Source organism: Danio rerio, chromosome 19 (genome assembly GCF_052040795.2).
Source record: "Danio rerio strain M-AB ecotype USA chromosome 19, GRCz13ab, whole genome shotgun sequence".
Lineage (NCBI taxonomy): Eukaryota > Metazoa > Chordata > Actinopteri > Cypriniformes > Danionidae > Danio > Danio rerio.
The window spans coordinates 34,640,112-34,658,990 of NC_141039.2; the positions used below are offsets into that span (position 1 = coordinate 34,640,112).

At 36.7% G+C, this 18,879-nt stretch overlaps 3 protein-coding genes across 5 annotated transcripts in view; all 3 read right to left on the minus strand.

Moving 5' to 3' along the window:
* Window positions 1-18,879, minus strand: part of hpca (hippocalcin) — an 802,490-nt gene that overhangs the window by 575,806 nt on the left and 207,805 nt on the right. The window lies entirely within an intron of this gene.
* Window positions 679-5,550, minus strand: fuca1.1 (alpha-L-fucosidase 1, tandem duplicate 1). Its single transcript, NM_212740.1, is given in 8 exon segments — window positions 679-1,043; window positions 1,131-1,230; window positions 2,645-2,835; window positions 2,917-3,117; window positions 3,198-3,303; window positions 4,616-4,753; window positions 4,918-5,052; window positions 5,126-5,550. Coding segments are annotated over 8 exon segments (1,356 nt in total). The 5' UTR covers window positions 5,479-5,550; the 3' UTR covers window positions 679-911.
* The window catches only part of zbtb8b (zinc finger and BTB domain containing 8B), a 67,364-nt gene continuing 58,946 nt past the window's right edge, over window positions 10,462-18,879 (minus strand). For all 3 annotated transcript variants that reach the window (XM_087294390.2, XM_087294391.1, NM_001328347.2), the window contains 2 exons: window positions 18,100-18,257; window positions 10,462-11,335 (listed from right to left, as the gene is read on the minus strand). In XM_087294390.2, coding sequence (XP_087150516.1) covers window positions 11,027-11,335; window positions 18,100-18,257 — 467 coding nt within the window. In that variant the 3' untranslated portion in view covers window positions 10,462-11,026. The remainder of the gene's footprint in view (window positions 11,336-18,099; window positions 18,258-18,879) is intronic.

Sequence of the window (18,879 nt, forward strand, 5' to 3'; positions counted from 1 at the left end):
TTGATTTTTTTTTAAATTTCAGATTGGATTTGCATGTTTTTTTAATACATTTTTGAATTTCCAAACTGGATTTGCATATTTGAGTCGTTTTTTACAAATTGGATGTGTATTTTTGAATCATTTTTTGAATTTATGATTAGGTTTGTGTGTTTTTGGACATTTTTTTTTATTTCCAAATTGGATTTGCAGATTTTTAAATAGATTTTGGAATTTAAAAGTTGAATTTGCATATTTTTTTTTTCCTGAAATAGATTTGCATATTTTTAAATCTTGTTTTTGAACTTACGAATTTGGATGTGTGTTTATTTTAAAAGTTGTTTTTTTTTTAAGATTAGGATGTGTATTTTTCTTAACTTTTTTAATTTCCTAATTGAATTTGCACATTTTAAATCATGTTTTGAACATATGAATTGGATTGGCGTATTTATGAATCATGCATATTATTTTTGAGACTTATCTGGCTCCATGTTAAATAATTAAAGACCACAAACATGATCCCTAAAGAGTCACAGTAAAGCTTCACATGTCGCTTATCATTAGCCATGTATTTGTGTTAAACCCAAACAATACTTGTTATTCGAAATTTATCTCTAAATTCACCATCTAAATTCATTAAAAAGTCAGCAAATAATTAGTATTATTTAATAATAATTACCACCGTCACACAGTCCACAAATCTTACAAAGAATGAATACGTTTATTGACAACTTGAGGATTTCGTCAGTTTTAGATGCATCATAAAATGGCATTAGCGTCTAGAAAACCCTCCCGAAAATTAACAAATCACAATTTGTCATTCCGTCTGTAATTTTTACTGATTAATGAAATCATGTAATCCATTGTAAAAAAAAATATTTATACAAATCTGCCCTAAAACAAATTATATTAAAATCAAAATTGTTTTTAAAGCACTATGCCACCCCTTCCATCTTGAGAGTCCAGGCATAAGCGGGTGAGAAAGGCAGCTCAGGCAGAACCACCATCAGTCCTGATGACTGCAGAGGAGCCCATTTCAAAGGTTTAGGACTCCCCAATAAAGTCACCTAAACAGTAAATAAATCATTCATATCATACAAGTTATTTAAAAAATAATAATAATTCTGAAAATGTACGAATCTATAAATATTTACCACTGTGCTGTCGGTGGTGTTGGGCGCAGAAAGCTGAAAGGTGTTCTGCATAGGATTGGTGGTGAAGATCGCATACAAAGTGGATTTTTTTGCTGTATACCTGAAATTGAACGAAAATTTCATATTAAATTGTGTTGAATATTTAATTATAGTGTGAAAACCTAAACTTAGATTATTCTATATATGATCATGCACTTAAAATATGGAGCCAGATCAGAATTTAAAAAAAAATTCATTTACAAAAATAAAATTCACCCATCCACAACACAATTCACATTCACAAAATCAAGTTTGTAAGTTCAAAACACGATTAATAAATATGCAAATCCAATTAGTAAATGAATAAAAAACAATTATAAAATATGCAAATTCAATTCGTAAATTTATAAAATGATTCAAAAATACGCAAATAAAAATGTATAAAGTCCAAAAATGATTTTAAAATACACATCCAATTCGTAAGTTAAAAAAATTATTTTAAAAATAAGCAAATCAAATTCTTAAATTTAAAACACGATTAAAAAATACGCAAATCCAATTAGTAAATTAAAAAAACTGAAAAAGAAATTCACAAATTAAATTTGTAATTAAAACACAATTCAAAAATACACAATTCCAATACATGAAGTCAAAAAAATTATCAAAAAAACACATTAAATTCATAAATAAAAAACTATTAAAAACGACGCAAATCCAATTTGTAATTTCAAATCACAATTCAAAAATACACAAATCCAATTCGTAAATTCAAAACACGATTTACAAATGCACAAATTCAATTCATTTGGCAAAAAAATATAGATGATTTTCACTTGTGAATTCATGAATTGTGTGTTTAGACATTTACGAATTGGATTTTGTACATTTGAATTGCTCTGTGCATGTATGAATTGTATTTTTTAAATGTATTATTTCTGAGACTGATCTGGCACTATATAAAAATGGTAAAAAATGTGTACAGATGAAAAGTTAACATTGCAAACAGACCCTCAAATAATGATATGCAAAAAATGCTAAAAAAAATGCTGTATCATGCATTACCGACCAAAAGATGTGCAATGTCTCTTTGTAAAAAACATTCTGCAGATACAGTCCTGTAATCAGCCATTGTTGCTTTGGATGTGTCAAAAACTCTTGCATACATGTAGTGTCCATGATATCACCTTTTCATAAACCTGCATTTTTGTCGTTTATGTTGACGAAAAAAGGCTTTGTTTAAGAATGTGCACTCTGAAACCAGTTTTCATTTGAAGATCCCCAAAAACACAATTGTCATGTAAATGAACAGCCAAAACAAAACATTTTACATTGTTTGTTGAAACTGTTTTGTAAACATAGCCTAGGACTTCAGAATCAGGCAGAGGTCAAGGAATAATTTTTTTTTATAAACAGACACTTAATTATTAAAATTATTTATGACTTCATGTGATGGATTTACTGACGTCAGTGTGAGACCACAAACTTTAGCCTTGAAGGTATGTGACCGTAAGTTATAGAAAGATATGTGAACACACCAGACAGGAACAGTGGCATTCTCAGCTTGAACTCTCCAAAAGCTCGTTCCATAGATGGCTTCACCGTTGATCTGCAGCCAGGCTCCGATTCCTCTGAGACGTTCCTCAAACACAGGAGCGATCACACCATCTGCTGTGGGCCCTATATTCAAAAGGTAATTCCCACCTAAAGCCACAATGTAGACCAGGTCCTGAGGTTAAAACAAAGTTTAAGAGGTTAAAAATGCACTTGACTCATTGGATAACGCATGAACATTCAGATCACATCTCACCTGTACAAGCTCTGGCAGATCCATCAGCTCACTCAGCTTCATATTTCTGCGATACCCCCATGATATTTTGTCCACTGATTGGCATTTCTCCCACTTGTGATTGAGCAGCTTTTGAGGATTGAATTTGTCGGCGCAGTTGTAGTAACCTCCATGTTTGCAGTAACATCCGTTCCCCCATCTGTCATTGACCACCACTATGTCCTATAAGGAGCACAAGAATTCATTTTCATGATCTAAAAGTTCAGTTTCACAATAATAAAGACATGATGTGATGATCTCACTTTGACTGGACTGTCGTTGTAGAGCCAGGCAAGGAATTCTGTAGAGTTCCAGTAAGTGTCCGGCGCTTCCCAGTCGCCGTCAGACCAAATCAAGTCTGGCTTGTACCTGAAACAAAAACCAGAGGTCCAAAGTTTTTCCCATACATGAGCTAATTTTTCCTGTTTTGACCGCTATGCCATCATCAATAGTGAAAATAATCCATCGAAAAAGGCTTTAAGACCAAGTGGAATCCTGGTGTGACTTAATCAGGATTGGACAATGCAAACAATTATTTCTCAAGAGTTCAACAGTCTTCTTTCACTACTCTATTGCTTTTAAACAGAAAAAACATTTGACACATAACTTCAATTCTAAATCTTGGACCTTATTCTTGAAATAATAAATGAGCAATAAGCAGCAAAAGCTTCCCATATTAAAATCAATTTGAATACTATTCTGGCTATTGTTGTTATCTATGAAGAGAGGCTAGAAAAATGGTGAAGCTCTAAATTTTTATTTTTTATGATTATTATTTTTAAAATGGCCAAATTCTGACTAGGCATGGGCCGGTATAAGATTTTGACAGTATGATAACCTTGGATAAAAATATGATGTTTTTACAGTATCTTGGTATTGCGATTACTACTCTAAAATAAGTTATTTTTAAATGTCTGGGTAAAAACAAAAGCCTTTTTTCCCCTTTGAACAAAAAATATTTTATGTTGTGAAAGATTTAAAATATTTTGGAGCAGTAAACATGTCAGTCACTGACTTCTGTCTTCATTAGTTTCAAAAACACAGATTTCTTTACAATTTAAAACGGCATCTTTGGAGATCTTTTCTGCTGGAGATACGGTTGTCCGAAAAAGAAAAATTATATTACAGAAAATTCTGGCGGTTTTAAAACCTTGACTTTTCCAAACCGCAGTATACCTTGAAAACGGTTGCCGTCCTATGACTAACTCTGACTGAAGAAAGTTAAATGTGCTGGCCAGTTTGTTATTTGCCTAATAAATTACAATTACAATAGGCTACAGTTTTTTAATTTAAAACTTTATTTTCTATTGATACTATGACGTAATGAATTTGTAATTTAAAAATAAACGTCATATTTCTTAATTCTAAATATTTAGGAAATATTTTGGGTACATCAAAAAGTGTGGTTATGATGACCACCTCACAAGCTAAAACAGCTAAAAATAGTCATTAAAATGTCACCTAAATTCAGTATTTAAATATTATAATTAAATAGAAAAAGAGGCGAATAACTGCAAAAAGGTCCACTTATTGAGAAAAAAGAACCACCGCTTTCACCAGACTAGCTACGGGTCTGATTAGGATTGATCTTTTCGCAAACTTTGAGACTAGTGTCATAAACCAATGTTTTTAGTTTTTTTTTCTTCTCTAGCCTGACATCATATGACTCACTCATATTTACCTGCTGACCAGATCGTAGAGTTCAGGCATTGCTTTTCTTGCAACATACTCCTGGGTCTTGAAGCCAGATTGTTTGTCACTCAGGTAGAGGGGGTTGAACCATTCGTACAGAGAGTGATAGAGTCCATAATGCAAGCCCCTAGCACAACGCACAAAAATACTTTAATAAACCAAAACTTTCACAAAATATTAATCATATCCACGGTTAAATTAAAGACAATACACTGAACAAGATATAAATCTACGGAACATTACTAAAAAGTATTAGATATCAAAGTTTTGTAATAATACAGCACACATTACTTCTTTCTTATAGCATTGCCCAAATCTCCAACCAGATCCCTGTGAGGTCCGTCATCAACCGAATTCCAGTTCCAGGAGGTCGGGGATCCCCAATTTGTGAAGCCTTCGTGGTGTTTCGATGTTAGGACGACATATCTATGGGAGAAAGTTAGAAATGACTACATAATCTAATACAGGAAGATTTACCGAAAAACGCTTAAGTACGTACTTCGCTCCGGAAGCTTCGAAGATATCAGCCCAAGCGTCAGGGTCGAAAAACTGCGCGTGGAAATTAGGCGCAAAATCCGCGTAGCTGAAACCTGGAGGATAGTTTTTGATCATGAATTGGACGTAATCGGGATTTTGTGCGCCTTTCCAGTACCACCAGAACCACTCGCTACCGAAAGCGGGCACCGAAAACACCCCCCAGTGAACGAAGATGCCGAACTTCACCTCGTCGTACCATCCAGGCAGAGGTCTGGAGTCCAGACTTGTCCAGTCAGGAGTATATCGAGCTCCGATAACTGACGCGCATGATAGCAGACAAAGAAACAGCGATATCTGACTGCGAGTCACCTGCATGTTTGCAGACGTGATTGCGCTCACTGTGGTCAGCTAAAGTGACTCGCTACCACGACTGTCAGTATGACTTCTGCACTACAAAAGGATGTCGGTCGATTTACCTTGGGACCAAACATAATGCCGTTGCAGAAAACCAGAGCAACCAGTTTGTATTTCCTGGTTTATCATATGACAACACTCATGTGACTACTGCACATGACTTCACCTGCAAAACAACTCGCCACAAGGGAATAAACCCGAGGATAAAAGAAAATAAACAAATCATTATGGTTCTGATTCTGAAATCAGACTCGCCGTATGGTTTTGATTCGCTACAAAAATAGTGGTTTGGTCGGGAACTTTTTTAAAAATCATTATTTATTCGTGAAACTACTTCCAAACCCCTACAAAATGCTGCAGTTTTTAAAAGGAATACTACAGTTTTAGTTAACTTTTGAAAAGAGCAGTTGTTTGGACACGGGAAACTGCATTATTTAAGTATATTGCAGTATTACTACTGCAGTACAACAACTGCAATGCAACTGAAGCACTACTACAGTACAACTGCAATAGTGCTGAAGTGATACTACTACCATATGTAGTTAAACTACTGCAATGGTACTGAAGTAATACAACTATTATACTGCTGAGAAAAAAAAAACAGTTTAAACGGCCAGCCTGGTTTTAGAGGGGTTTTGACCACTTCCAGGTTGGTTTCCAGCCTGGTCTTAGCTGGTCAGGCTGGAAAATTACCAGCTAAAACAGGCTTGACCAGCCTGGTTTAACATAGCTGGTTTTGGCTGGGCTCCCAGCCTGGCTAGGCTGGTCAAGCTGGTTTTGCTGGTCATCTCCCAGCCTGGTCTTAGCTGGTCAGGCTGGGAGATGACCAGCTAAAACCAGCTTGAATGGCTGGAAACCAGCCTGGAAGTAGCCAAAACCTCTCTAAAAGCAGCCTGGTTGACTAGCTAAAATCAGCCAACCAGCCTAGGCTGGTTTAAACAGTTTTTTTCAGTAGGGGCAGTACTACTACTACTGCAATACAACTGAAGTACTACTACAGTATAACTGCCAACCGCTATTGCAATGCTGAAGTACTTCTACAATACAACTGCAGTACAACTTCTACTTTTCCTGCTCGGTGGACAATGGTTTCCAAATTACATTTCATTTGGTGTATTGCTGAAGCAAGCCTGTAGCCAGCCTGGTAAAAGCGGTGGTTATTTTTTTTCTAACAAAGTGGACTTTTTGCAGTTATTCGAGTCATTTTCTATTTAATTATGAGGTTTAAATACTGCATTTTAGTGATATGTGCAGCACATGTGGAGCAGAGGGAAGCAATATCGCCTCACAGCAAGAAGGTCGTTGGTTCGAGTCCCGGCTGGGTCAGTTGGCATTTTTGTGTGGAGTTTGCATGTTCTCCCTGTGTTTGCATGGGTTTCCTCTGGGTGCTCCAGTTTCCCCCACAGTCCAAAGACATGCGGTACAGGTGAATTGGGTAAGCTAAATTGTCTGTAGTGAATGGGTGTGTATGGATGTTTCACAGTGATGGGTTGCAGCTGGAAGGGTTTCTGCTGCGTAAAACATATGCAGGATAAGTTGACAGTTCATTCCGCTGTGGGGACCCCTAGATCAATAAAGTTGAAAAGAAAATTAATGCATGAATGAATTTTAGTGGGGCGACGCAGTGGCGTAGTAGGTAGTGCTGTCACCTCACAACAAGAAGGTCGCTGGTTCGAGCCTCGGCTATGGATGTTTCCCAGAGATGGGTTGCGACTGGAAGGGCATCCGCTGTGTATAAACATGCTGGATAAGTTGGCAGTTCATTCCGCTGTGGCGACCCCGGATTAATAAAGGGACCAAGCCAAAAAGAAAATGAATGAATGAATGAATTTTAGTGACATTTTAAGCACAATTTATTTTTGCTAGATTAGTTTGTCAGATGGTCACACTTATTGATGTATTAAAACATTTTCTAAAGATTTAGAATAAAGAAATATGAAAAATAGCCTACTTATATATAAAATACAAATTCATTACATCATATATCACCAGGGGGTAAAACACAGGAATCTGGTAAAGTTTTAAAATAAAAACTGTAGGCTATTATCATTTATTAGGCAAATAACAAACTGACCAGCACATTCAACTTTCCCCAGTCAGAATTTGGCCATTTGAATAATAAAAAATTATAATAATGATAATAACGTAGAGCTTCACGATTTTTCTAGCCTCTCTTGTAAAATGTACATTTGATAATTCATGGATAACAACAACAGCCTGATAAGTATTATAAGTAACTTAAAAATTGAGTTGCCTTTGGTGCTTTTTATTGGTATTTTTTTCTTTCAAGTTACTTGTAAAATGTTTTCTCTATTTAACAATAAAGTTAAAGTTGACTTTGATTGCAGGTCTTACTTTAGGTCTTAAAGCCTTTTTCGATGGGATATTTTGATAATTCATGATGGCATAACAGTCAAAATAAAGACAAATGAGCTCATGTATGGAACAAATACTGGACCTTTGTCAGTAGAGGGAAGAACACACCCCTTGGAACACAAGTGCAGTACAGTTCTTACCACACCACTGGCATATTAGACTACAGCAGCACAAGTGCAGTACAGACAAAGTTTACTTGTTTTTACTCTAGTTTACTGCAACTTGTACTGCTGTTGAACTTTATTGTACTGTATCTGAACTGTGTTTACACTTCATTGTATTGCAATTTTGCAATTGTACCTCATTTTATTGCAGTTATACTTCTACATACTGCTGTTGTACTGCAGTTTTACTGCAGTTATGGTTTTTTAAGAGTAATGCTGTATCAAGTACATAGTAAAAACAACAAGACATGCATCATTTATATAATAAATTAATAAAAAACAAAAAGCAGAGGGGAAAAAAGTCATTTAATAATTATAAAATATGCAATGCAAGCAATCATAAATGGGGTATCCGGTGAATGCTTAATGTGACTATTTTCAATTTCATACGGTTACTTTTACAGCATCGATGTTGTAATGTAATTACAATATATTCAGTTAAATAGACTTAAGCATTTATTTAGTTAAGCATAAAACTAGTTAAAAGACACTGTAACCGCTAGCGCCTTCAGGATCAGCAGGCGAACGCAGAAACTCTATTGAAAATACTGGGGTAAGATAAGCTCATATTTTAAAGGCAGGGCGGGGGGAAATGGAATTCAATGCAGTGCTTGTTGTCCGGTCTGATACGCTCTTCATATTGTATATCTATCAGGCAGTGAAAAACATTACATTTTAAAGAAATCCGACCTTAAACGTGGAAATTTTATACTGGAAAGACAGTTCACCGGGAGCACTGGGGCTGGCTTTTGCCGAAACTAAAAGTCTGTGTGCGTATACCCCATTGAAAGCAATGTTGACATTACAAATACGTTTTACGCCAATCAAAGACAGAACACAAGAATTATAGGCAGGGGCTGACTTAATAAGCGAGGTAAGTAGCCGTTTAGGGCCAAGGGGAATTAGGGGGCCCCGACCAATGCCAAGAAGCCTATATTAATCATATTTTTAGTTTTTTTTTTCACCTTTTATTTGGATAGGATAGTGGATGACAGAGAGGAAAGCATTGAGAGCAAAGAGAGGGGAAGGAGGGGCATAGGACCTCGAGCCGGGAATCAAACTCAAGTTGCCCAAATGTCAGCGCACTTAACCACTAGGCTATTGGCGGCGACATCATTTAGCTCTTTAATACTTTTTCTATGTTATGTAGTACAATCTGTCAATAACTGTTAAGATTTCAACATTTTGACTTCTTTTTTTAAAACCGGGGCCCCCATGAACAATGGAAAATTCCGTCCAGACTGCATATGCGCAAGGTGTAAGTGCTTTAATCAAAGAAACTGCCAGTCCGTGTTACCTACTCCATTTGAGTATTAGTAAACTGTCTGCTTAATATCTGTTGATATGCTCCTTCAACAGTGATTTAACAGACTATAAGAAACTTTGCAAGTACATGTCAACACTAACACTAATCCTAACACTAACCCAACCCTAACAATCTACTTATAATCTAATGAGAATTAGTTGACATGCAATGTAACAAATGGTCCATCAAAATAAAGTGTGACCAAAAAGACTAGCGAATGTTTTTAGGTGTTACTGGAGATTTTTAGAGACTCATGTGTCCGTGCTGTACCATTCTTAACGTAACAAGCTACGAGTGATGCTGTCGGTCTCTCCCCGCCTCAGAGCACTCAAAGGTGGCACAGTGCCACGCTGCCCTCACTCACACCTGCAGCGTTGAGAGCAGATTTCTCTATATATCAGTGACAGCAAATTATTTGAGGGGGGTTGAGGAGTAATAGAACTTGTTTTTTTTGTGAATTTCTTTCTTTTAATTTGATTTTTTTCCGCCCCTGGTTATAGGTAGGCCCACATAAAATCTGCACACAGAATTCTGAAGATTTTTAACCCACCATTGAGTATGTATTTTGTAAATGTGTGTACATTTATATTTATTCAGTTTTATAAATTAATTTCTCAAATATGATTGCCATATAATAATAGTAATATGAAAATGTTCATACGAGTTATTTACAATACAGTTTGTAAAGTAATATTTTCTTTTAGTAGATATATTATATGAGAGACTTGCTTTGTTTACCAAATAAGTGGATCTAATTGGATTGTAAACATTAAATAAAAGTTGAAAATGTTTTTATTTTAATTTTTTATATAAAATTTTTAGTTATAATACTCCCAAAATTCATTCCACCAAAATCCGCAGATTTTTTACAAAATTCTCAGCAGAAATAGCCACAAATGTCCGCAGATTCTGTCTGGCCCCAGTTATAGGCTATATTAGAATACAATGGACAATCTTAAGCTCTTACGCTACACTACACTGGTGAAAGGGTAAAAAAGTTTCAGTTCCTATCCATACTGAACACTGACAGTGCACAAAGCAAATGCTTTCTTTCTAAACAGAGAAATGAACGTTCCTAAATTAAAGAGATAAAGTCGATTGAGTTTTTAAATGACTTGTTTATTTCTGAAAATGTTCCTACTCAAAAACAATGTGTGTGTGTGTGTGTGTGTGTAGGGGGTGACTTTAATGTATTTTTAGTCATAAAAGAAATGTATGGAATTAATAAAAAGGCCTTTATAACCACATTGCATTTTTAGATTCTTGATGACAATTTCTGGAATCAACATAACACTCATACCATTGAAATGCACAGACAAGACCACTAAAATGGCCCCTGAAAAGTGTTTCAAGCAATACTGCCACAACCCATTCAAAATCTGTTGTGTCATTAGAGTCGTACAGAAAATGTTTCGTAATACATAATTAGACGTAGCAAATATGTACTAAAGCCATACATAGCGTTTCCCAGCTGTCATGATTCAAATTCAAATTAATCTTTAATTTCCAACACATAATCATCCTTCTTTAGTAACCCAGCAAAATTCATACATTATGCAAAAAGTAACTAAACCGGTATTCTGTTACCGGTTGAGCACAGGTCACACCCTGCCAAAAGTCTTTTCTTTTCAGTTCATTTGGTAGCATTCAAGTGGAAATGAACCTACAGTAGTGTACCATTGTCTGCTAGCTGCTTTACGACAATCTGTTTATCATCCTGTTCAACATTACTAGCACTCGCCTCCGCTTCATCTCCTTCCTCCATGAACATGGGCCAATCAGAATCTCTAGCGCTTCTCTCCACAGCTTCAGGCTGGATGTTGAGGCTCATGGAGGACGGATCGTGATTGTGAGTTGTAGTAACAAACGTGCAGCCGTCACAAAGTCCAAATCGCTTCATTCCGTGGGACACAATGCCTGAGAACACTTGCCGACAGCCTTTGCACACAATGGGCCATGTGGAGCGATGGACCTTCGAAACAAAAATACACACTGGTTTAAAGACTGAAATAGTGATTAATAGCTAGGAGTGCTGGGAATGTTATGCAAAATACCCCTACAGCAATGCTCCAAATGCAAAACTTCCTTCGTGAGACCTCAATGTATTATCAGGAGGTATACATTTTGTTTTGCCTGTATATGTTTTGTCTCTAATAGGGTATATATGCGGAGTGAGTGTTTCTTCCCATACTGATAAACCTCCGGTAAACAGTTAATGTGACTTTTTTTTTCCATTTTATGCGTTTCCTTTTACACCATCAATGTTGTAATGTAATTAAAATACAATTAGTCAAATAGATTTTGGCATTTGTTTAGTTGCTTAAGCCTAAAAATGAGACATAAATTATTATATATTTTAACGGCTTTTTAATTTATATTAATTTGATATAAATGTTCATATTTTAAAGACATGGCGGGGAAAAATGTAATTTAATGCAGTGCTTCATGTACAATCTGAGACCCACTTTATATTGGATATCACTCAGCCAGTGGATCACTGATTTGTAAAGAAAACAAACCTTAAACTCGCTGATTTTGTAATGGCTTATGGTTCACCGGAAGTGCTTAATCCATGTTACTGACAAATTAAAAGTCCTTCAGCATACTTCTGCATATACCCTATAGTGCCATCACCAGGGGCCATTCTTTCAGCTAAAACGATCCTTTAATCAGTGCTTAATTTGAGTTGGATTTTGCTGGATCAGGTTCCAGTAAATGTCAGATATTCTCTGTTTGCGTTTCAGTATTTATTTTAATGGATCTGGCATTAACTTGTGCCAAGGCTATTATAGTTAACGAAAAAGAACAAAATAACTAAAACTAGAATTTAAAAAAAAAATTTGTTAACCGAAGAAAAAATAAAAACAAGAAAAAAATGGTAAAACTTGGTTAAAGAGCCCATATTATGGGTTTTTGAAAATTCCCCTCCATGTAGTGTGTAACACAGCTCTAAGTGAAGTGAAGTATCCAGCTAAGGCTTAAATCTGTAAGAATACAGTGTTTAAAACTGTTGATTCATCTATAAAAGAGTCGAATCATAGTGCTTCAAACGAGTCGCCTTGATACCGACTCATTAGGTGTTTCGCCATGACGTACGAACGAAACAAAGTTTTTCACGTGCACGCGCAAACCCGGGAGATTTCAAACCTGAGGCCCCGCCCTCTGACGCAGTAACCCAGACACACACACACACACACACACACACACCCACAAACACACGCACACCCACAAACACACGCACACAAACATGCCGGTTGATTGAAGTCACACTGCAGATGGATATATTGAGTCTCTACCCAAAGATGAAACATCAGCATTATAACCAAGCAGTTGGAAACTTCTGGAAGCTACATGCTACAAAGAATACTTCATCTGAGTTTGTTAAAGGAAGGATCAGTAAAGAGTAACTGATGGACGTCAGGATGGGTTTCTTCCTACATTTCTCAAGTGTAAGTACGTGCGGTTAAAGTTGTTGCCTCGTTTACTCTAGCTTGCAAATGTATTTAGTTGTGATTTGTTACTTGTAACCGCGTGTACTGTATCAGGTTAACTGGATATATTATCTTATCGCGTGCAAAGTCACGTTAAAAACGCGACGCGTGCTGTTTGTTTATGGAGCTCCGTGCTAGAGTTCTGCTCCCGCGATTTATTCGGAAATGTATTCCCGCGCCGCAGAAATCTGGCGCGGGGAGAGAGAGAGAGAGAGAGAGAGCGAGAGAGAGAGCGAACGAACGAACGAACGAGCTTTGTGTACTTTGTGCTGTGTGTGTTTTTTTATACAGACAGCTTGGCTGTCTGGACTGTATACTGGGTAATATTTGGTTGTGTTCTCCGCTCTAGCGGGACCGGGCGCGGCGGGCAGAAAACGGAGCGGGTTCTCAGGCTAAAACCTGGCGGGTGCGGGCTGAAGCGGGAGCGTTGTCATCCGGAGGTGTGTGTGTGTGGTATGGCGAGTACACGACTGTCTCCTTCGTTCGGTTATCCGTGGCACTATCCACTGGCCATAGTGTGGCAGCTAAAGTCCACGCCTACACTATCGAGCGTGTATGAACTGTGATTACTTTTTAAATTGCTGATTAGCTATTGGCCATTTCCCTCTCTGACTGAAGGCAGTCGACCAATCGCGACAGACTGTCATCGGCCCAATCAGCGCAGATTAGCTTCGCGCTAAGGAGGGGTTTGGGAACAAATGAATCACTGGACGATTCATACAGGAGTCGCTGGGATAATTAGATAAAAATAAATGCAGATTATAAGACCATGAAAGTGTTTTTTGACCTTGCATGCATATTAGACTGTTGTTGGAGACCCTTACAACCAAGATATGACCTTATTTCATGTATAATATGGGCTCTTTAATTTTTTTGTGAAATCATTGTCTTAATTCTAACTACTTTGTGTGAAAAAAGCATTTAAATAAACACAGCTTATTTATAATAAACAAGTTGACTTAAATAGCAATTTTGTGTCTTGTTGTTCCTCATCTATTGAAAATGGCAGCAATAATTACAATTGGCTTAATGTTTTTCTTTTAGTTACCCCTCGACCATTAAAAAGTAATGAAAGGAATGTAACAGGGAGTCATTTAATATTTTTTTGTTCACTTGGCACAAAATAGTGAAGTGAACTGAATAGTGATTATTCATACGATTTGTGTTTGATACATGTTTTTATTATCCAAGACTGACTTATAATGCTATATGGCACAAAATTATTTTTTTTGCGCTATCCCCATTTAATGACGTCATGTTCCGAAAATGAAACTGAAAATGTGTGTTGGACGTCGATCACTGTAACTTTTATTTTCTAGTTTTGTTCCGGGAATTATTCATTTACAAAATAGTCACTGCCTTTACTGTTTACTGTTTATTATTACTGTTTATTAATTATTATTATTATTATTATTATTATCATCGTTAGTCAGCAGCTAATATCAGGGGTCAAAAAGTAGTATGGGTGAAGAACTACAAATAATTAGATACCATTATTGACCGATCTTTAAACTTTGAGGCAAACTGTGATGCTGTGTGCAAGAAGTGGCATCAGCGCCTATATAGTCTCAGGAAACTACCACAGTTTCACATTGGCCCCAATATGCTTACTCTTTTCTATCGTGCTTTTATTGAGTCTATTCTATCCTTCGCTCTGGTGGCATGGTTTGGAGGTCTGTCTCTCAAAAACAGGAATAGACTGAGGCAGGTTGTTAGGTGGTCTAGCAGGTTGATTGGTGAATCAAAGCTGAGTATGGAATCCCTGAATAGTAGGCAGCTTTTACGGATTGCCCAGAACATTAGTAGCTGTAGCTCTCATCCTCTGTTTGAGGAGTTGATCCTGCTCCCTTCAGGTCGAAGGTTTCAGTAGGACAAAACGGTTCAGGAATAGCTTTGTCCCATCATCTATTGTTGCTCTGAATGAATTTCTTGAAATCTTTTATAAGGTACTTTGTATTGTATATGTGGGAATGTATTTTTGTGATTTAAAGAGCCCATATTATGGGTTTTCGAAAATTCCCCTCCATGTAGTGTGTAACACAGCTCTAAGTGAAGTGAAGTATCCAGCTAAGGCTTAAATCTGTAAGAATACAGTGTTTAAAACTGTTGATTCATCTATAAAAGAGTCGAATCATAGTGCTTCAAACGAGTCGCCTTGATACCGACTCATTAGGTGTTTCGCCATGACGTACGAATGAAACAAAGTTTTTCACGTGCACGCGCAAACCCGGGAGATTTCAAACCTGAGGCCCCGCCCTCTGACGCAGTAACCCAGACACACACACACACCCACAAACACACGCACACAAACATGCCGGTCGATTGAAGTCACACTGCAGATGGATATATTGAGTCTCTACCCAAAGATGAAACATCAGCATTATAACCAAGCAGTTGGAAACTTCTGGAAGCTACATGCTACAAAGAATACTTCATCTGAGTTTGTTAAAGGAAGGATCAGTAAAGAGTAACTGATGGACGTCAGGATGGGTTTCTTCCTACATTTCTCAAGTGTAAGTACGTGCGGTTAAAGTTGTTGCCTCGTTTACTCTAGCTTGCAAATGTATTTAGTTGTGATTTGTTACTTGTAACCGTGTGTACTGTATCAGGTTAACTGGATATATTATCTTATCGCGTGCAAAGTCACGTTAAAAACGCGACGCGTGCTGTTTGTTTATGGAGCTCCGTGCTAGAGTTCTGCTCCCGCGATTTATTCGGAAATTTATTCCCGCGCCGCAGAAATCTGGCGCGGGGAGAGAGAGAGAGAGAGAGAGAGAGAGAGAGAGAGCGAACGAACGAACGAGCTTTGTGTACTTTGTGCTGTGTGTGTGTTTTTATGGACTGTATACTGGGTGATATTTGGTTGTGTTCTCCGCTCTAGCGGGACCGGGCGCGGCGGGCAGAAAACGGAGCGGGTTCTCAGGCTAAAACCTGGCGGGTGCGGGCTGAAGCGGGAGCGTTGTCATCCGGAGGTGTGTGTGTGTTTTTGTGTGTGTGTGGTATGGCGAGTACACGACTGTCTCCTTCGTTCGGTTATCCGTGGCACTATCCACTGGCCATAGTGTGGCAGCTAAAGTCCACGCCTACACTATCGAGCGTGTATGAACTGTGATTACTTTTTAAATTGCTGATTAGCTATTGGCCATTTCCCTCTCTGACTGAAGGCAGTCGACCAATCGCGACAGACTGTCATCGGTCCAATCAGCGCAGATTAGCTCCGCGCTAAGGAGGGGTTTGGGAACAAATGAATCACTGGACGATTCATAAAGGAGTCGCTGGGATAATTAGGTAAAAATAAATGCAGATTATAAGACCATGAAAGTGTTTTTTGACCTTGCATGCATATTAGACTGTTGTTGGAGACCCTTACAACCAAGATATGACCTTATTTCATGTATAATATGGGCTCTTTAATTGTTTGTATCAAATGGCAACTTTGCAGCAAAAAGAACTACGGGTACTAATAAACTGTTAAAAGACATTTAAACTGTGTGTGTGTGAGTTATACAACAATTTTAAAGATCAAATGCTGGGAAAAGTGCTGACTGATGAATTTGCATATTTAGAACGTCATATTGAAACCGCCAGGCTAGACCTGTAAACACTGTAAAAACTGGACTGCCAACTTTAAGGTGGATATGCACTACATCCAACCTCACCTGTTCATATGGGAGTATATACACAATACACTCAGATGATGAATTATGCAACATATAGCACATCTATAATTCTCTTTAATTGTTTATGGTTTTGAAAAAAAATTTAAACTATATTGCTATATAAAGTTATATGGATATTGGACTATGTTTACATGGACATCAGTAATCAAATAATTTGCCTCAATCTGAATAAGACAATAAAATGATTAAGGCGTTTACATGAGTTGCTTTTTAAATGTTGAATGTCACCACGCTATTCACATTTCCTCCCGAGTTTCATGCAATTTCAGTTGTTTCATTTATAATTTGTCGACTTTAACTGCAGTTTCATGTTCATTCATGAACATTTCATGCATGCTCCCTTTGACAAACGAAATATTGGATGCGAGTATGAACTGCTAAAAGAGTGTTGTTTTAATGGAATTTGCTACCGCACGTCGAGAAAAAACCTCCGCATTTCACGATGATGGTGTCTGTGGTCCATAACCCACAGAATAGTGTCAAACATCTGTGTGTATTAAAGACTATCTTGTCGCAAAATGTCTTACAGCATGGTAATAATTTGATTGTGGTGTTGACATGTCTGTACTGCACTGCAATAATGCGACTAAAATCGGCTACTCCACATGTCTTAATTCTATTTCTGTTTAGTTCGATTATGAAGGTAATCAAAAAAAAAATTATTCGCTGTTTACATGGTAGACTCTTAATCAGAGCATAGTCTTAATTGTATTAAAATCAGATTGGTGTCCATGTAATTGTACTCAATGTTGCCATGATACTGGAATTTCCAACTTTGATATGATCCCATATATCGATATTCGATACCATTTTTGATATCATGGAGAACACATTCCACAACATTAAAAGTATGCAAATAACACTTCAGATACATCTGCAGTCCAAAAGGAATCTTTTGGATCACAATAAAAAACTAAATAAAAAGCACAATCTGATCTTATTTTCTGATTAAAACAAAATTGTTAAAATCTTACTATTACTAATTGTTCATCTCCACGCTGATAAGAAGAGAGTGCGAGAGAGCAAAGCCAGTTTTGATAAACCGAAAGCAAGATTATATTTTAAATATTTCATTATTGATATTTTAACTAATAGGTATATCCAACTGTATTTAAATACAAATAACATACTCAAAGCAATATACAATATATAGCAAATCTCCACTGTACGATTGCTTTAATTAATACAAAATGAAAACTATAGGCAGCTCTAACATTAGCACACATGCTTTTAAATGTATATTTGTATTTGGCTATACAAATATAATGATTTGATCTGAATAATATTTCAATTTCCATTCAAAGCATGACCATTTTATAGTTATTCAAAACTTTGGAATGCTACAGTATACACACAATGTCTGATCATTATAATTTATAAACCAAAGTGCAGCAACCGGATTTGTTCATGCTTTGTCTGTTTACAGATTTGGTGAACTCTGTGAAGTCATTTTAATTCTATGAAACAATATCAAAATAAAATAAAAAATTTAACCTTCACATTGAGATCAAATATAAAAAATATTAAATAATAACTAATGATGTTTGGGACCAACAAAGACTTACAGAAATAGCATGAGTTCGTAGATGTTCTTGTCGCGTGAAGCGTTTGCCGCAGACCTCACAAGGATATGGCCTTTCTCCTGTGTGGCAGCGGATGTGCCTCTTTAAGATGCCTTTCTGTTTGGCCGTATAGGGACAGAATGGACATTTGTGTAGTCTCCCTGTGCAAAGACACACACACACACACATACTAGTTTACATATAAAAGACTTGTTTTAAGGCCTGTTCACACCAAGACTTATACTTAAAATAGTTTAGATTTTAAGAATGTCTAGTTTTCAACAAAATCTACATTCATGGTACAGACAAAACAAAATGAAGCCCTGTCACTGTTGACGTATTGAAGTTTAAGCAAATGAAACAATCATTCCGTGCAAGAAACTGAATTATTACCTGTAATCTACATGACTGCCTGGAGGGCAAGTTTCCTGTCACATGATGACACAAACTAGCACGTGAGCTAGTGCTGTTTATTTAAAATGGAGAGGAAGAATGTGTGTGTTGTGTTTAATATAGACATGCACTGATAATAAATTTTGGGCCAAGACAGATAGTTATTGGGTGAATACTTTTACAATTTGGAAGCCAATAACTTATATAGGCAGATAAATACAAATCTTAGTATGAATATTTCTGAACAGGTTAACAAAAACATAATACACACAAATAAAGTGGACAACTGATTTATTTCAACCTTAAAAGGTGAAAAATTAGGTCACCAGCATACATTGAAAATAGATCAACTGTTTGTCTGAGCGGTTAGGAAAGAATAATGTTAAGCAC